A 19,175-nucleotide genomic window follows, 5' to 3' on the forward strand; every position below is an offset into this window, starting at 1 on the left:
GGTGTTATAAATTAATAAATGTTTTTGATATTGAAATGCTATGACATGTATTTTACCAATACAATGGAAGGCTATGTATTATGCTAAAGATCTTACATTTTGTGAAAGCTTCTTGATGTAAACTTTCTTTTCAATTAAAATAGCCTCCTGAAGTCACCTACACTCTTGAATGTGAACTGAAATCGATTAAAACTTAATCGAATTAAAAATTCAATTTTCGATTAAGTTTTAAACCGAATAACAAATTCAATAGAATGACAAATAACAGGAGTTTAAGAAAAACAAAAAAAGGTTACTCGTTTATTTGGTTGACACCAAAAACCAAACTGAATTTGAATTCGTTTTAGATTGCTTTTTCAATACTCGAATTTAGTTCAGTTTGGTTCTCGGTTTCGAAAAAAACATCTTCAAACTGAACCGATGAAAACCTATATTTTTCAGACTTATCGGTTCATAAAGTCATGTTAGAAAGCCTTTCTGGCTAACTAGAAATCCATACTATCATGCCCGACACTAATAGCAGGGTTTTTGCGACTGCATATTCAATCGCAAGGCGATCGCAATTGTCTTGTTGCCACCTATTTGCGAAGGCTTTCACAACTAAGTTATAAGAAGTTTACATGGCCTAAACTAGTCGTCACCAAAAAAATAAGCTATCAAAACAAATACTTTAAAAGCACAAAATGTAATATAATTTGCAGTTAGCAGGGGTCACAAATTTTGCATGACACGAAATAAGTAGGTGTAGGGCTGTCATAACATATCGAACACGACATGATAACACACGATGACCTGTTGTGCTAAACACGAACACGACACGATACCTAATCGTGTCATGTTTTCCAAACACGAACACGAATCTGTTTTGTAACAGGTTAACTTGTTAAGGGACCTGTTTAAAGACACAATGAATAATACATGTATAATGAAACCAAAATTTTCAAAAACGAGCATAAAAGTCTTAATTAATAGATAATCCAGAACATATTTGAAACAAAAAACAACAAATCCATAACATACTAGAAACAAAAGACGACAAATACATAGCACACTTGAAACAAATAACCATATAAGCAAATCATAACATACATAAAAAAATATAATATCAGGTTATGACAGACATTTGTGAAATGTCTTTTGTAAGTATGACTTTAGGTTTAAGACTTTAGGAGTGTATGTATGAATGTATGGGGGATGGATCATGCGAGAAATGATTTTAGGGTGAGAAGTGTGAGAAATAGAGCTGAATCATTGATGGTGTTTAATCAATGGTGTACAATACAAATGACATATTAGTAATTAATTAGAAATTATTGCAACATGTATTTAATTCAAATTCAAAAGGGTATAAATGTATTTGGAGTTTTGGCACCATTAAATCAGACTTCAATCTCTCCATCCGTTACCACCATTTACGCCTTAATTAATTAAATCGTAACCGCAATTATCTTATAATTAGGAGCTCTTATTTAAGAAATATTCAATCAATCTTTAAGACATTCAATCGTGCGCTACATCATAAGTAATAATTTTTGTTGTGGACTTTTAATCAATTTTTAACCTCATCTCATTTGTTATACCTACACACATATAAAACCTACATACGTACATACCAACGTACGTACATACATACATACATACATACATACGTGTGTACGTACCTACACATACATACATACATACATACATACATACATACATTCCTACACATATTTGCATACCTACATACGTACGTACTTACATAAACACCTACACATACCTACGTACCTACATAAAAACATACCTACATACTTACATGCATCCGTGCGTACATACCTGCACAAAAATATAAGCAGTTGACGAAACTAAGTAATTAGGATGATGTAATTTTTTTTTATATAAATATATTTGAAGTATTATGGTGAACACATGTAAAAAAAATGCAAGCTCATGTCTATGGGATGTGTAGGTAAAATATAGTATGTTGTCATATATGATATGTAGCGCTTATTCGTAAGATACAAAATAGTTTATCAATTACAATAGTTAGTACAAAAAAACATTAATTTGAAGAATTGTGCGACACTAATGTTATCATGGGGAATACGTACAATAATTAAAGACAAATAAAAAATAGCTACCATATTCAAATGTTTAAGAAAAATAAAAAATATATAATATTTTTTGCAAATGTTTGAAGAATACATACACTATCTCTTGCAAATATTTATAGAAAATAAAAGAAAAATATTATTTGAAACCTCCAACAATTACTGGTTACCATATTCACACCTTTGTGGATATTACAAGTTTACAACTATACCCTCCAACATAAATTAAAGATAAAACTGAAAGAAAAATTATGATTGGTTATAACGATTTCTCGCACTAAAAACACTTCTGAAATGAACCTAATCATATATATATATATATATATATATATATATATATATAAAATAAAAAAATATATATATATATATAAAATAAAAATCAACACAGGTTACTAACATGTTAACAGGTTTTTAATCTGTTAGGACACAAAACTTATTAAGCTCAAACCCAAACCTGTTAAAATCTGTATCGTGACATGTCGTGTTAACACGTCCTTGTCATAAATTCACCTTTTCTTGTTAATATTTCTCAATCCTAGTTTCATTAATTGATCTCTTTACATGCCAAAGGTTCACTTCGGACTCTTATCACCCATTTTTGGAAGGGGGTAAAACCCATTTAGTGGTATATTAAATCAAATCAATTTGGTAAATTGGAAATTAATAAATCTTTTTGTGTATTGGTCAGTAATACTCTCACCTTTAAAAATCTCAGTCAACGGTCTAGCCTTTTCACTATTTTTCTTTCAGTGGGCATCTGTTAAAAATTTCCGAATTTCAAACCGATGTTTTAGGGCTTTTGATTGGAAGAAAAATACAAGTTGACTAATGTAAAACTTATCTCGAAACAGCGATTCAAATGACTTGATTTTTGCTAATTTGAAATTCAAGCACCCGATTTGAAACACCGTTTCATCATTTTGATCACCGTTTTGAGATAAATTTTACATCAGTCGACCCGTATAATTTTTCCGATCAAAAGTCCTAAAACATCAATTTAAAATTTGAAAAAAAAAAAAACTGCATTAAGTGTTTTTAGGAGATCCATTGAAAAAAATATATTAGTTGAAAGATTGGTCCGCTGCAGTGATTTTTAAAGGTAAATTATTATCAGTCAATATATAAAAAATAAGATTATTTATTTATATATGCCAATCAAATTTAATATGTGGATAAAAATAGTAATTTTCGAATCTTAGCAAATTTGTAATCTAACTAACACGTTTCTCTATGGGTCCCAATACTTCTTTTAAAGTCATGAAATGAGTAAGCCCAAAGCTACATCATTAACGGGTCAGTGATTTTTCAAAAAGCCTAATAAATTAAAATGTGTTTGACAATCATAAAAATCTTTCTTATTCTAGATTTTTAAAAGGGTTAAAAAACAGTTTTTAAAAGCTCTAAATTATAGTTTTTTATGGTTTTTAAAAAAGCCAATAAGCCATTTTTAAAACTCAATCCCAAACATGTGAGGAGCTAACTTCTTTCAAACTAAAATTACAAAAATGTCCCTGCTATTGTAGTAATATGTTTTCAATTATATATAGATAACATTCAGAGACGTGTAAGAGCATTCTCATCCAGTTTCCTATCCCTATATCCATATATATTATATAATAATTACATTAAAAAACAATACATTTATTTTTTCTGTTTAATTAAATAATATTTTTTATATCTTTTTCATTACAATTTTTTCTCTCAACCCTATAATTTATAAAAAAAATCACTACCTTTTCCTCAAATTTACAAAAACTAACTACTTTTTCTCTCTCCACCCTATAATTTACACTAACAGCACCACCCTGTAATTTACAAACCCATATGCCGTAACACTTTTGAACTACTCCATATAGAGCCAAAGTCAATATCAATCAGTGTAGCACTTGTACCAATATTCCAAATGGCCACTGGAAAATTCTTCCGAGAAGTCGTGTTGCCGGAGCAAAAGCTTCAAAACGACAACGTTCTTTTCCCGACGGTTTTATCCCCCGCCTCTTCCGCTTCAGTAGCACTCACGGCTTTTAAAGACGCGATCAAAGATCAAAAACCATGGCTAGAGTCACTCCTTGTTAACTGTGGTGCTATTCTGTTTAGAGGTTTCCCGGTTGTATCTCCTTCTGACTTCAACGATGTGGTTGACGCTTTCGGCTTCCCAGAATTCCCTTATGTAGGCGGTCGAGCCTTGCGAAAACAAGTCGTTGGTCGGGTTTACACGGCGAATGAAAGTCCTTTAGATAAGGAAGTCCCTTTCCATCATGAGATGGCTTACGTAAGTTTGTTTTAACTTACCTAAACCTAAACCTAAGCTCGAGCTCGCCTAGCGTGTCTTGTTTATTAACAAATTATTTAATTTATATATGCTTTTACTGATTTTTAGAATTTTAAGAAAAACATTAAACGAGAGTCTAAGCTCGGCTCGAGCTCATGTAATACCTTAAATTAGGGGTGATTTTCAGCTTCGTTTTTCAGGTTTCGGGTTTTTCGGGTCGGTTCTTCGGGTTTCAAAGTTTTAAATCTTGACCTGAAACCCAACCCAAATCTCTCACGGGTTTTTCGAGTTCGGGTAATTCGGGTTTGGTTTTTTTTTGGGTTGGGTTAATCGGGTTTCGAGTATCCTAAAAACAAAAAACAAAACAAATTAAAAAACTTCAATGCTAAAATTAAAACAAAATATTCTTCTTGGCTTATAACACAAATAATCAAATAATAAACTAACATAACTTGATAAAACAATTCAAAAGAAGAGTAAAACTAACTCGAACCTTAATCATATTTAATCGGGCGTGATTTGGTTATTTGATTACCGTTGCTATTAGAAAAAAACGAAAAAACATAAATTAATAATAAGCAATCGATCCGTAATAATTAGAATGACAACAGTCGATTAGAACTAGATTCTGATAACTTTAGTGGCTAAACTTAGCCTATTATACCTAAATATATATTTAATTTCAAAACTAAAAGTTTATTCGTTTTCGGGTTGACCCAAAACTTATAGATCAAACCCGAGAACCAACCCGAATTACTTCGGTTCGGGTTAGTCTTTTCTCAGGTTCGGGTTCTTCGGGTCGGGTTAGTGCGGGTTCAGGTATCGGTTTTTTTGGGTTGGGTTTCGGGTTTCGGGTGAAAGTGACAGCCCTACCTTAAATGAGCCACAGCTCGGCTCGAGCTTGGTTGTGAAGTGTGAAATGAATGCATGCAACCTCAAAAGAAGTAAATCTTAAAAATGCACATGACTCATTAAAGCTCGACGAGCCTAAACGAGCATCCCGTATAAGGCTCAAGCTCGTGCTTGATACTAAGCGAGCTTTAATTGAGGCTCAAGCTGAAAAAAAAAAAGCTTTGTTTGTTTTGAGCTTTTTATCGATCCGATCTCGAGTAGCTAACTAGCGGCTTGAATCGTTTGCACCTCTAGGTGTGCACAGTTCGGTTTGGGTCGGTTTTGGGCTAAATCCTGACCAAAACCCAAAATTTAGGTATTTGAATTTTTGAAAACCGTTTGCCTTTTGTTACGGTCTCGGTTTTGTCACTTGTGTTTGAAATTTGGGGACACAAAAAGTTGGTCCAAAATAATAAATTTTGGCCTAAATATTTTTATTTATTTATTATTATACATTTGGGCTAAAAATATTTGGGTTTGAGTATTTAATAGTTTCTTAAAAATTACTTAAAAACTCAGTATAAAGAAACTAAAAATCTATAAATTTGGTTCAGTTTATTTGGTTTTTGTTACATGCATAACCAAAACAAACCAAAAGTTCGGTTTTAATGCAAAGATAAAACTAAACCGTCGGTTTTTGTTTTGATTCAGTTTTTTCGATTTCATACACACCCTTCTTAGTATAATTTTCATGTCTACTTTGTGGTCTTAAGTTCGATAAGTATTAGTCAGCTTGTAATTTTGACACCTTGACAAACCTTGAAATTCAAAATTCCCTATAAAAAAACCCTTATATAGCGTTTGGGGAAAGTTAACGTACAAATTTAATGAACGTGCTAACTGTGCAAAACAAGCAGTGTAATTATGTAGTTATATCGTAGTGTAATTACACTATGCTGTAATTATACTAGAGTATCATTACACTATGTTGTATATAAAATTACACTCCTTTATTTAAACAGTTAGCATATGAATTTAATTTGCATTTGATCCAAACCCTATAGCGTTTTATACTTTAATTTGTTCAGTTTTATATCATTTTTAAGGATACCATATTACCATTTATGTATCTTTTTTTTGTTCTATGTCATAACTGAACATAGTTCATCTTATAACAGGTTCCAAAATCCCCCACCAAGTTATTTTTCTTTTGCGAAGAAGAACCCGAAGAAGGTGGAGAAACACCGATCGTTTTGAGTCATATCATATACGAAAAGATGAAAGAAAGACACCCGGAATTCATTGCGCAACTCGAGGATCACGGATTAACATATATAAAGATAGCAAGCGATGAGGACGATCCATCATCCGTCACAGGTAGTAGTTGGAAGACCGCATACAAAACTACTGATAAGAATATTGCAGAGGAAAGGTGTGTCTTATTATCTTTACAATAAACCTTAACGTGTTTTGTGTTATCGATAGGCCTGTAAACGAACCGAACGAACACGACCACTTAATCGAAAACATATTTTGTGTCGTGTTCATTATTCAAAAAATGAACATGCTCGTGTTCGTTTATGTTCGCTTGTACCTAAATGAACAGTTCACCAACATAAATAAACATAAATTAACATATATGAACAAATGTAAATGAACGCAGATGAACAAATATAAAACCATTATGTAGACAACTCTTCCGGATAATATTTAATTACTTGCTATTAATATGTAAACGAACATAAATAAATGGACATAAATAAACGAACGGTCACGGACATAAATGAACTAGCGAAACATGTTTTCATGTTCGTTCATTTAATTAAATGAACACAAATTTGCTGTTCATGGTCATTTGCTTATTAAATAAGCAAACTTAAACGATCTCCCCGCAGTTCACCAAACATTCGGTTCGTTTACAGGCCTAGTTATCGAGTCATGATAATGGTGTAATTATAGGGCGGCAAAGGTGGGAACAAAGCTAGAATGGATTGGGAATACTGCAAAAACAATAACTGGTCCAGTTCCAGCAATCAGGTATGATGAGGCGAGTGGCCACAAAACATGGTTTAATAGTCTTGCGGTTACTTATAGTGTTCAAGCTAGTGAGAGGAAGAATTCATGGGTGGAATTGGGTAATGGTGGCGCGGTGGATGATGATGCTGTGAAAGATATGTTGCGAATCTTGAAAGAAGAATGCGTTGCGATACCTTGGAAGAATGGGGATGTTCTTTTGGTTAATAATTTGACGGTTCTTCATTGCCGACGACCACTAATAAAGCCTCCTCGTCGGATACTGGCTTCGCTATGCAAGTGATTCAAGGATTTTTGTAAGATGGTGTTATAAATTAATAAATGTTTTTGATATTGAAATGCTATGACATGTATTTTACCAATACAATGGAAGGCTATGTATTATGCTAAAGATCTTACATTTTGTGAAAGCTTCTTGATGTAAACTTTCTTTTCAATTAAAATAGCCTCCTGAAGTCACCTACACTCTTGAATGTGAACTGAAATCGATTAAAACTTAATCGAATTAAAAATTCAATTTTCGATTAAGTTTTAAACCGAATAACAAATTCAATAGAATGACAAATAACAGGAGTTTAAGAAAAACAAAAAAAGGTTACTCGTTTATTTGGTTGACACCAAAAACCAAACTGAATTTGAATTCGTTTTAGATTGCTTTTTCAATACTCGAATTTGGTTCAGTTTGGTTCTCGGTTTCGAAAAAAAAATCTTCAAACTGAACCGATGAAAACCTATATTTTTCAGACTTATCGGTTCATAAAGTCATGTTAGAAAGCCTTTCTGGCTAACTAGAAATCCATACTATCACGCCCGACACTAATAGCAGGGTTTTTGCGACTGCATATTCAATCGCAAGGCGATCGCAATTGTCTTGTTGCCACCTATTTGCGAAGGCTTTCACAACTAAGTTATAAGAAGTTTACATGGCCTAAACTAGTCGTCACCAAAAAAATAAGCTATCAAAACAAATACTTTAAAAGCACAAAATGTAATATAATTTGCAGTTAGCAGGGGTCACAAATTTTGCATGACACGAAATAAGTAGGTGTAGGGCTGTCATAACATATCGAACACGACATGATAACACACGATGACCTGTTGTGCTAAACACGAACACGACACGATACCTAATCGTGTCATGTTTTCCAAACACGAACACGAATCTGTTTTGTAACAGGTTAACTTGTTAAGGGACCTGTTTAAAGACACAATGAATAATACATGTATAATGAAACCAAAATTTTCAAAACGAGCATAAAAGTCTTAATTAATAGATAATCTAGAACATATTTGAAACAAAAAACAACAAATCCATAACATACTAGAAACAAAAGACGACAAATACATAGCATACTTGAAACAAATAACCATATAAGCAAATCATAACATACATAAAAAAATATAATATCAGGTTATGACAGACATTTGTGAAATGTCTTTTGTAAGTATGACTTTAGGTTTAAGACTTTAGGAGTGTATGTATGAATGTATGGGGGATGGATCATGCGAGAAATGATTTTAGGGTGAGAAGTGTGAGAAATAGAGCTGAATCATTGATGGTGTTTAATCAATGGTGTACAATACAAATGACATATTAGTAATTAATTAGAAATTATTGCAACATGTATTTAATTCAAATTCAAAAGGGTATAAATGTATTTGGAGTTTTGGCACCATTAAATCAGACTTCAATCTCTCCATCCGTTACCACCATTTACGCCTTAATTAATTAAATCGTAACCGCAATTATCTTGTAATTAGGAGCTCTTATTTAAGAAATATTCAATCAATCTTTAAGACATTCAATCGTGCGCTACATCATAAGTAATAATTTTTGTTGTGGACTTTTAATCAATTTTTAACCTCATCTCATTTGTTATACCTACACACATATAAAACCTACATACGTACATACCAACGTACGTACATACATACATACATACGTGTGTACGTACCTACACATACCACATACATACATACATACATACATTCCTACACATATTTGCATACCTACATACGTACGTACTTACATAAACACCTACACATACCTACGTACCTACATAAAAACATACCTACATACTTACATGCATCCGTGCGTACATACCTGCACAAAAATATAAGCAGTTGACGAAACTAAGTAATTAGGATGATGTAATTTTTTTTATATAAATATATTTGAAGTATTATGGTGAACACATGTAAAAAAAATGCAAGCTCATGTCTATGGGATGTGTAGGTAAAATATAGTATGTTGTCATATATGATATGTAGCGCTTATTCGTAAGATACAAAATAGTTTATCAATTACAATGTTAGTACAAAAAAACATTAATTTGAAGAATTGTGCGACACTAATGTTATCATGGGGAATACGTACAATAATTAAAGACAAATAAAAAATAGCTACCATATTCAAATGTTTAAGAAAAATAAAAAATATATAATATTATTTGCAAATGTTTGAAAAATACATACACTATCTCTTGCAAATATTTATAGAAAATAAAAGAAAAATATTATTTGAAACCTCCAACAATTACTGGTTACCATATTCACACCTTTGTGGATATTACAAGTTTACAACTATACCCTCCAACATAAATTAAAGATAAAACTGAAAGAAAAATTATGATTGGTTATAACGATTTCTCGCACTAAAAACACTTCTGAAATGAACCTAATCATATATATATATATATAAAATAAAAATAAACACAGGTTACTAACATGTTAACAGGTTTTTAATCTGTTAGGACACAAAACTTATTAAGCTGTATCGTGACATGTCGTGTTAACACGTCCTTGTCATAAATTCACCTTTTCTTGTTAATATTTCTCAATCCTAGTTTCATTAATTGATCTCTATACATGCCAAAGGGTCACTTCGGACTCTTATCACCCATTTTTGGAAGGGGGTAAAACCCATTTAGTGGTATATTAAATCAAATCAATTTGGTAAATTGGAAATTAATAAATCTTTTTGTGTATTGGTCAGTAATACTCTCACCTTTAAAAATCTCAGTCAACGGTCTAGCCTTTTCACTATTTTTCTTTCAGTGGGCATCTGTTAAAAATTTTCGAATTTTAAACCGATGTTTTAGGGCTTTTGATTGGAAGAAAAATACAAGTTGACTAATGTAAAACTTATCTTGAAACAGCGATTCAAATGACTTGATTTTTGCTAATTTGAAATTCAAGCACCCGATTTGAAACACCGTTTCATCATTTTGATCACCGTTTTGAGATAAATTTTACATCAGTCGACTCGTATAATTTTTCCGATCAAAAGTCCTAAAACATCAATTTAAAATTTGAAAAAAAAAAACTGCATTAAGTGTTTTTTAATGGAGATCCATTGAAAAAATATATTAGTTGAAAGATTGGTCCGCTGCAGTGATTTTTAAAGGTAAATTATTATCAGTCAATATATAAAAAATAAGATTATTTATTTATATATGCCAATCAAATTTAATATGTGGATAAAAATAGTAATTTTCGAATCTTAGCAAATTTGTAATCTAACTAACACGTTTCTCTATGGGTCCCAATACTTCTTTTAAAGTCATGAAATGAGTAAGCCCAAAGCTACATCATTAACAAAGCTAAGTAATAACGTAGAGGTTAAAAGTTAAAACTGAATTCCACACAAGGACACATATTTTCTTGAAATAAAGAGACAAACCATGCAAATTTGTTCACATGTATTTTCTCAAACCCGACCTTAAAAACTCGAAACCTGTTACAACCGAAGAACATCCTAATGCATATAAACTATTGAATATATGAATTGGAATGGATAATGAATTTGATACATACTTCCATAGTTCCATCTGAGGAAAATACTATGTACTCGGACTAGTTAATTAATTGTAGTTCGTTTTATTAGCAGCCACCCTAGAATCAAATGAATATAACGGAATTGATTCCTTTAGTGCATTGTGATTTGTGAGCATATATAGGTCGATATAACCAATCTCAACATACTTTAATGAGTTCTCCAACTTCTAGCTAAGATATAGGCATCTAAATGTCCACTACAGCTTGTCAAAAGAAGGTCAAAAGTGACCATTAATCGTTACTTGTGTTGTGTTGTATACTTAGTGTTGGCTAGTTTGTTGATACTCTTGAAAGTGTTTCAACACTTGTCATTATTCTTACATTATTCGACTTTTGAAGTGTTGGTGATTGAGTAATATTTTATTGATGTCGTTTATATCAATTTCATACTATTTAGATATGTTTAGATCAACAATATTTCAAAATTAAGAATTACTGTTGCAAAATCCGTAAAACCAAAGTGTTACTTAAAAGACAAATTTGATCTAGCTTCTTGCTGTTGTTTATGATACCCCTTCATGTTTTAATGTTATTTTTCATCTTTGAAAAAAAAAAAAGTAAATATACCATCGTCAAATTTGTAAATTAAAACCATATAAAATGAAATTCAAGAATAAATAAGTTTGTGAACTAATGTCATCATGATTCACGTGTTTATAAGACTAATATTGGATAACAAAATGTTATTAAAACCTAGTAAAGCCGTTGACTTCGAAATCCAAGCTCTTACAATTTTTTTATCAGTAAAACCAACTTTCAATAATAGCACAAGTTACGGGAGTGATTCAATAAAATGCTGATTAAATTATACAAAACACATATACTCCCAAACTACGCTATGCAAAAGTCACTAGGTACACCGTCCTTTACACGTGACCTATAACTTCATGTAGAGCAAATGTTATACCCGTTTTTAGCTCACTTGCCTCCCTATTGTAATTGGATCATTTTATTATAAATGGGATGCTATGTTTTCCACGTATTTACAACTTTAATACAACTAAAAAAAAAGTTCCTAGTTATCATCGTATACAAATCCTCAGAATCTTTAACTTCTGATTTAATAAGATAAGTATCATTTTGAAGCTTACACACACACACACACACACTAACACCCATCCACGGGAAGCAAAAGATCAAACGAAACTACACACAATCGAAATGGCCGTCGGAAGATTCTTCCAAGAAGTACAATTACTTGAGCAAAAAGCTTACGACGATGGAGTTCTCTTCCCGGTTGTATTATCCCCTAATTCTATCGAAGAATCAAAACTCTGTGCCTTCAAAGAAGCTATTAGAGATCACAATCCATGGCTAGAATCTCTACTCAAGAGAAATGGTGTCATACTTTTCCGAGGCTTTCCTGTTATCTCTCCTTCTGATTTCAACAACGTTGTGGAAGCTTTTGGCTTCCCAGAGTCACTGTACGTTGGAGGCCGAGCCTCACGAAAGGTCGGGTTTACACGGCAAATGAATGCCCTCCGGAAATGCGGATTCCTTTCCATCATGAGATGACATATGTAAATTCTTTTTCGATTTTAATTTTTTTCAACTTAAAGATATTGTTGTAGTTAGTTTAGCACTCCCATCTTAGTTTCTAGTCGGCTATGCTAATGTATGTAGAAGTAGTAAAGTCGTGGGAGCGGCTTTGAGGAATCTATGCAAAAAGTGAAGTGGTGAGGAGTGACTTTCAGCTTAACTATTTAGGAAAGTGAAAGTCACTCCAGTGTGACTTCACTTTTCGCTTTTCAAGTTTGGTCTAAACACGCTCCTTGTATTGTGAGTCATGTGATCACATACCTAGTTCTACATTTAATGTGCAAAAAAACATAGAAATTGATGCATTTAAAAAAAATATTCTCAAATTCATATTGCAAACAGGTTCCGGACTGTCCATCCAAGTTATTCTTCTTTTGCGAAGAAGCCCCAGGAAGCGGGGGAGAAACCCCGATAGTTTTGAGTCATATAGTATATGAAAAGATGAAAGAGAGACACCCTGATTTTGTGTCGCGTCTTGAGGAACATGGAGTGACTTATATAATGATAATGAGTAATGACGAGCATCCATCATCTTTCACTGGCAGTAGTTGGAAGTCTGCATACATGACAAACGATAAGAAAGTTGCTCAAGAAAGGGCAGCAAAGTTGGGAACAAGGCTGGAATGGATGGAGAATGGTGTAAAAACCATAACGGGTCCATTGCCAGCTATCAAATTCGACAAGGAAAGCGAACGTAAAACTTGGTTCAATAATTTGGTTGGTCCCGTAAATGGGGAAGGTAAAATTTATGATGATAATACGTTTATTGGGCTCGGAAATGGTGAAGTTGTGCCTGATGAGGCCATGAGAGACTGCTTGAGAATCTTGGAAGAAGAATGTGTCAAAATACCTTGGAAGAAAGGTGATGTTATGCTTGTTAATAATATGATGGTCCTTCATAGCCGGCTTCCGCTATTGAAGCCACCTCGTCGCATCCTTGCATCCCTTTGCAAGTGACGCGTGATAAAAATCTATGCATTCTTTGTACGAAGAGCGAAAATACAAAAGATAAATATATAAAATTAAAGAAAATAATATATTACAGGATCCCTGTAAACATTGCATGAGAGTGTTGTCTATAAAATATTCTAAATTTACCACGTATTGCCAAATTTTCAATATTTCAAAATGTAAAATACTATGTACGTTGGAATAAACGCGTAAATCTAGACAATAAGTGATTTGCCCACTGACACTAAAAGGGTAAGATTGTGAAAAAATCTTGAATCATGAAGTCATAGTCTTTTGATCGAATCTGGGTACGGCAACTGTGACAAAAATGTCTCTATCCAGCTTGTCAAGACATTTTCTGTCTACTACTTATAAGCCACAAAACTTACTCAAACTCCCAAGTTATGCTCCTGCTATATGAGTTTTTTCTACCATGTTTTATTCTTTGTTGTCACACCCCGCTAAAGCAGAAGTGCGGGCGCATGACGCCATGTATACCGTAAGCATATGATTATCGCAAACATAGTAGAAGTGCGGGCGCATACCATGTTTTATTCTTTGTTGTCACACCCCGCTAAAGCAGAAGTGTGGGCGCATGACGCCATGTATACCGTAAGCATATGATTATCGCAAACATAGTAGCATTAGTTACCATAAGTTTAAAAAAAAGTTCACAAACCATAACTTGTTTTCAAACAAAATTAGTTGCAGACAAAAAGAAAATTTCTCGTATATGACCCAAGCATCATTCGGTTTGTACAAGAAAAATTCCTCCAAAATAGGTATCCTAATTATGTATTGAGGTCTTGACTCCATGATTCCTTAATGCTCGTAAATTCCCTGAAAAATATACGTTTAAATAAAAAGTCAACACAATGGTTGGTGAGTTCACAGGTTTTAAGACTTGCTTTGAAATCATGTTTTTTTTTGATAAATCATTGAATCAGTTCGGAAATAAGTATACGATAATGTGTTGAAACAAATACGATGATCCTCCATAGACTAGCTAAATCTACGAATTGATATGACAAACCCTGAGCCTATAACCAAGCCACGATTTATATCCTTTTGCCCTGTTCAAATCTCACAGATGGAATACACGCACCTTGTTTCGATGCAATATCGGAGGTTAGCGTGACTAACCTAACAGTAGGGGGAAATGTCAACGTCAATAGTACTATCTGTATATTCCTGTGGCTAACTGCGTTAGCTAATGGTTATAGTATACAAGCAAGGGGCTTATAGCACTACATAGTTCAACTCATGTTCGCATAAGGATTGGGTGTTTTGTTTCTAATTATCGTATATAAAAGCAATTGTGTATGTTTCCCCTCCTGGATTTATAAAATAGTAAAACAGTAAAAGGGGGTCGTGAAACTCACCTCACGAGTATAGTGTTTAGTTCGCTAGCAATTTTAGTTTAGACCGGAGGTCAGCTGCTTTCGCACGTCCTAAACGCGTAAGGTCAGTTAGTTTCCATTAACAACTCGCAAGTCAGTTTATACTAGTTTCTTTCACCCAACTAGTAGTTTCGTTAGTTCGTTCGTGCCGATTGCTTTCACCAACCGGTCGTTTCGTTTAAGGTGCCGGTTGCTTTTGCTAACCGATCTTTTCGTTTAAGGTGTCGATTGCTTTCACCAACCGAGCGTTTCGTTTAATTTTTGGACGACTCGTTGGTGATAAGTTTTTATATAAATATTTATACAGTTCTATAAATATTATGAATACAACTCTTATTTAATGTCGGTTTCCCTTAGATATAGTCGTTTCGTTTGATCGAGTAATAAATATTTGGACGAGTAATAAATATATTAAAACTATATATTTATTTCAAAGCAATATTTATCTAAGTTATGATTGTAAAACCTAGTATATTAGTGCGCTTGTTCATAAACTCTGAACCGACTTTATATACCGTTTCGGCCGTTTAATTCATAAAATTTATTATTTTCACATCCCATGTATATATATTTTCCACATTTACAGACTTAAGTAAAATTCACCATATTGTGACAAAAGATCGTTTTTCTCCATTCCGCGTATATTTTATTAAGTCAGTTTCTTCATTGTTGTTAACAATATACTTTGTCTTTTTCAACTATAAAACTTTTATATAAAACTTATAGCGTTCGGTTGACGAAAGAGACCGGAAAGTGTTTCGGGCCGGACTTGGGTTCACAGAGGTGTCCTGGGTCGGGTTAAGACCACAATGAGGTGGTGCACCGATAGTGATGGTGTACCGGCGATGATGGAATGTTGGGGGAGAGAGAGTAGAGAGAGGAAAAGTGGTGGCTTGTCGTGGTTAACAGAGAGTGAGGTGGGGTGTGGAGGTGGCTGTTGGTGGTGATGAAGGTGGTGGTCGATGGTGGCTTTTATCGGAGAGAGAATGAGGAGTGGTTGTGAAGAGATGCACGGTGGTGGTTTACGGTAGAGTTGCAGTGGCATTACGGTGATGTTTCGGGGCAACGGAGATGGAGTGATAGAGAGGATCGAACGTTGTTTGATGCTGCTTCCGCGAGGAGGAGGATGGTTGCTACGGAAGTGGTTGTTGGTGGTAGAGATCGATGAAGGGTGGAGGTGGTTTGGGTGACCGATGCAACAAGGAAGAGAAAGAGATCAAGTGTACGTTTGTTGAAAGGCAGCCGATCCTCCCACACCACCTTGGATCTTCATACACCACTTTTTTTCCTATACGGCTCGTATTGGACTATACGGTCGTATAGCACCTGAAGAATGTCAGATTGTGTCGGAGATTGTTGTTCATTGTTTGTAGTGCCTCGTATAGCCCTATACGGTCGTATAGACTTATACGGGGCGTATAGAGCTATACGGTCGCATTGACAATTTTTTTGAAAATTTTAAATATTAAAACGTTAATATGCCAGTATAGACCTATACGGGCGTATAGGGTTATACGGCCGTATAGGACTCGACGGACAGAAGCTAGGGTCACGTGGATGATGGAATGGATGATTCGCAAGGCAACGGAGGAGTGCATTCCAGTTCCCATGGTGCCGGTATACCCGGTTCACCACCGGCACTGGAGCCACCGGCGCAGGGGCCACCACCACAGTAGTTCTTATTTTATTTTCAGTATGTTTTTATGTGCACTATTATGAACTTTATGTATGTGAACCACGTGTTAAAAACTTGATGTATTTTGGGGTGAACTGTTTACTTTTATGCATGTAGACCATGTGTTTGGAGCATGATATATTTTGGGGTGCACTTTTATTTTGATGTATGTGGACTAGATGTTTATCAGTATGTTTTGGCCAAAATCCTATACGGGAGTGGTTAACAGTGGTCAAAGGCAGGCTGACTTTTTTTGCAAAAGTTTTCTATACGGTCGTATAGCCTTATACGACCGTATAGGTGTTATGGTGTGTCAGATAGCCCTATACGAGCCGTTTAATACCTATACGGCTCGTAAAGGTCTATACGGTCGTATAGGTCGAAAAAAGCTGTTTTTCTATACGGCCGTATAGCCCTATACGACCGTATAGGTGTTCTGGTGTGTCATATAGCCCTATACGAGCCGTTTAATACATATACGGCTCGTATAGGTCTATACGGTCGTATATGTTGAAAAAAGCTGTTTTATCTCTCCCCTTGTCGGTATGCGTAGCCTATACGACCGTATAGGCCTATACGAGCCGTATAAATATATGGGGGTGGTGTAGGAGGATCAGATCCCTTGTTGAAATGATTCTTGATTGTGTTTGCTTATTCAGGTGTGGTTTTTAAGAATCAAAGGAGTGTTGTACTATTAGTTGAAAGCAGGTAGTACACTGTACACACATCATGGTTTATTTGAGTGTAGGAATGGTTGATTGCAAAAAACAAAAGGGTCCTGCTAGGGACACCCCACCACACCACCGTATACGCCGCGTATAGGGCTATACGCGGCGTATTAGGGTACGATTTGACGTCCTAGCCTGGCTCTGTCATAGGGTTGTCGGATCGTACGGGCTATACGCCGCGTATAGCCCTATACGCGGCATATTGGCTTTTGTATATTATTGGAGCCCGGCTCCCTCCCCTCCCTCTCCACCATTTCTTTTTTCCTTTATTTTTTTTTCTTAACCCTCACCTATTCAACCAACACCAACAACCATATATGTTTCCGGAGTCGGACGAGGAGATGCCGGACGGCTAACGGTCAGTCAGAATTAAACCATGTATGTTTCCGGAGTCGGACGAGGAGATGCCAGACGACGCTAACGGTCAGTCGGAGTTAAACCAGGTTTCGTTTTATCTTTATTTTTTACATGTTAAGACATAGTTATAAATGTTAGGACAGAGATTTGGTGAATGGTTTACTTTAGAAATTTGTCTAGGCACCGACTGTTTGACGGTAACCCTAGTTCGCCGGGCCTCCTAAACTTAAAATAGATTTCCCGTATTGTTGCCGTTAGCGCTAAAATTTTTATTATATTATTACTATTAAAAGATTAATATTATTATTAAGATATTGTTGTTATGAAAATATTATTGTTAGTAAAATAAAATACTATTATTGTATTTATTAAAATAGTACTATTATTATTATTATTAAAATAATAATATTTAAATACTATTTAAATATAAATTATTATATTTTTATTATTATTATTAGAATAATTATAGTAAAATACTATTAAAATATTAATTATTATATTATTATTATTTTTATTCTAAACATATAATTATTAGTATTAAAGCATTAATTTTTCTATTATTATTAGTACTAAAATATTATTATTATTATTAGGTACCTGATGTACGTCAGAGAGTCAGATGCCGGGGTTAGGCGGCGACGCAAGACTTTTGGAGGTACGTTTGTATAGCGTATTATATAATATAATATAATAATATAGTATTATGTTATATTTATGTTAGTGAGTTTTTCTAGAAAAGCCCACTAGTGTTGTCTTATTATGGTTTTTTTTTGTTTTTTTATTTCTTTTCTTTACTTTTGTTATTTTTAATGTTATTTATGATTATTATTAATATTAATATTATTTACTTATCAATAACATATTATTATTCGAAATTCGATAACGGGCGTTCAGTAGCGGGACTTATTTGAGAAAATTGACTGTGCGAGACGAACTTTTAATTTATTGGCTGGTTCCATTATGGGCATCTTAAGTCAGTTACAGTGGCTTACCTGGGAAAACTGGCATTTCCAAACGAACTTTCAATTTCTTGGCCGCTTTCGTTATCGACATCTCAAATCTGGCTCTTCGATTTCTTCGAACTCCAACGGTCTTGACCGTCGGTCACCACCGACATTCGTAGTTGTGTTCACTCAAACACATATGAGTCGTCACTAAGCTTAATTTTAGGCTCGTTATTAGTTTTATTTTTAATTGGGGGTATTCTAAGTTGATCATCTTGCGTATATTAAGAGAATTATCAGCTTATATATATACGTATATATATAGTAGATGTGCGGTATAAAAATTCATTGCGCTGACATAACCAGCAGCAGATCGAGATACTAGTTTGATGAGTTTGAATCTCTCGGATCTGCGGTATCCGCTAACGGCAGCGAGAACGGGAACCCCTACTTTGGAGAGATAGGTGGAAATTCGGTCATTGCTCCAACATATCGAGCACCAGATTGAGATATTAGT

At 34.1% G+C, this 19,175-nt stretch overlaps 1 protein-coding gene and 1 pseudogene across 2 annotated transcripts; both read left to right on the top strand.

Annotated features, from left to right (window-relative positions):
• Positions 1-3,971: 3,971 nt before the first annotated feature.
• Positions 3,972-7,530, top strand: LOC143636644 (clavaminate synthase-like protein At3g21360). Its single transcript, XM_077104185.1, has 3 exons — positions 3,972-4,362; positions 6,372-6,625; positions 7,153-7,530. Exons 1-3 carry the CDS (start codon positions 3,994-3,996, stop codon positions 7,508-7,510), a joined length of 981 nt encoding a protein of 326 aa, XP_076960300.1. The 5' UTR covers positions 3,972-3,993; the 3' UTR covers positions 7,511-7,530.
• Positions 7,531-12,214: 4,684 nt separating this feature from the next.
• Positions 12,215-13,591, top strand: LOC143636645 (clavaminate synthase-like protein At3g21360; annotated as a pseudogene). Its single transcript, XR_013154276.1, has 2 exons — positions 12,215-12,584; positions 12,946-13,591. The product of XR_013154276.1 is annotated as a clavaminate synthase-like protein At3g21360 (transcript).
• The last annotated feature ends 5,584 nt before the right edge of the window (positions 13,592-19,175 follow it).

The sequence above is a fragment of the Bidens hawaiensis genome, unplaced genomic scaffold, assembly GCF_021521415.1.
Source record: "Bidens hawaiensis isolate Kalapana, Puna unplaced genomic scaffold, B.hawaiensis_p1.1 tig00008036_1, whole genome shotgun sequence".
NCBI classification, from domain to species: Eukaryota; Viridiplantae; Streptophyta; class Magnoliopsida; order Asterales; family Asteraceae; genus Bidens; species Bidens hawaiensis.

Bases quoted from the DNA above. Each gene is read 5' to 3' on its own strand.
- LOC143636644 (XM_077104185.1), top strand. From the start codon at position 3,994: ATGGCCACTGGAAAATTCTTCCGAGAAGTCGTGTTGCCGGAGCAAAAG. The intron at 4,363-6,371 runs GTAAGTTTGTTT...ATCTTATAACAG, and splicing joins TCCATCATGAGATGGCTTAC to GTTCCAAAATCCCCCACCAA. The intron at 6,626-7,152 runs GTGTGTCTTATT...GTGTAATTATAG, and splicing joins AAGAATATTGCAGAGGAAAG to GGCGGCAAAGGTGGGAACAA.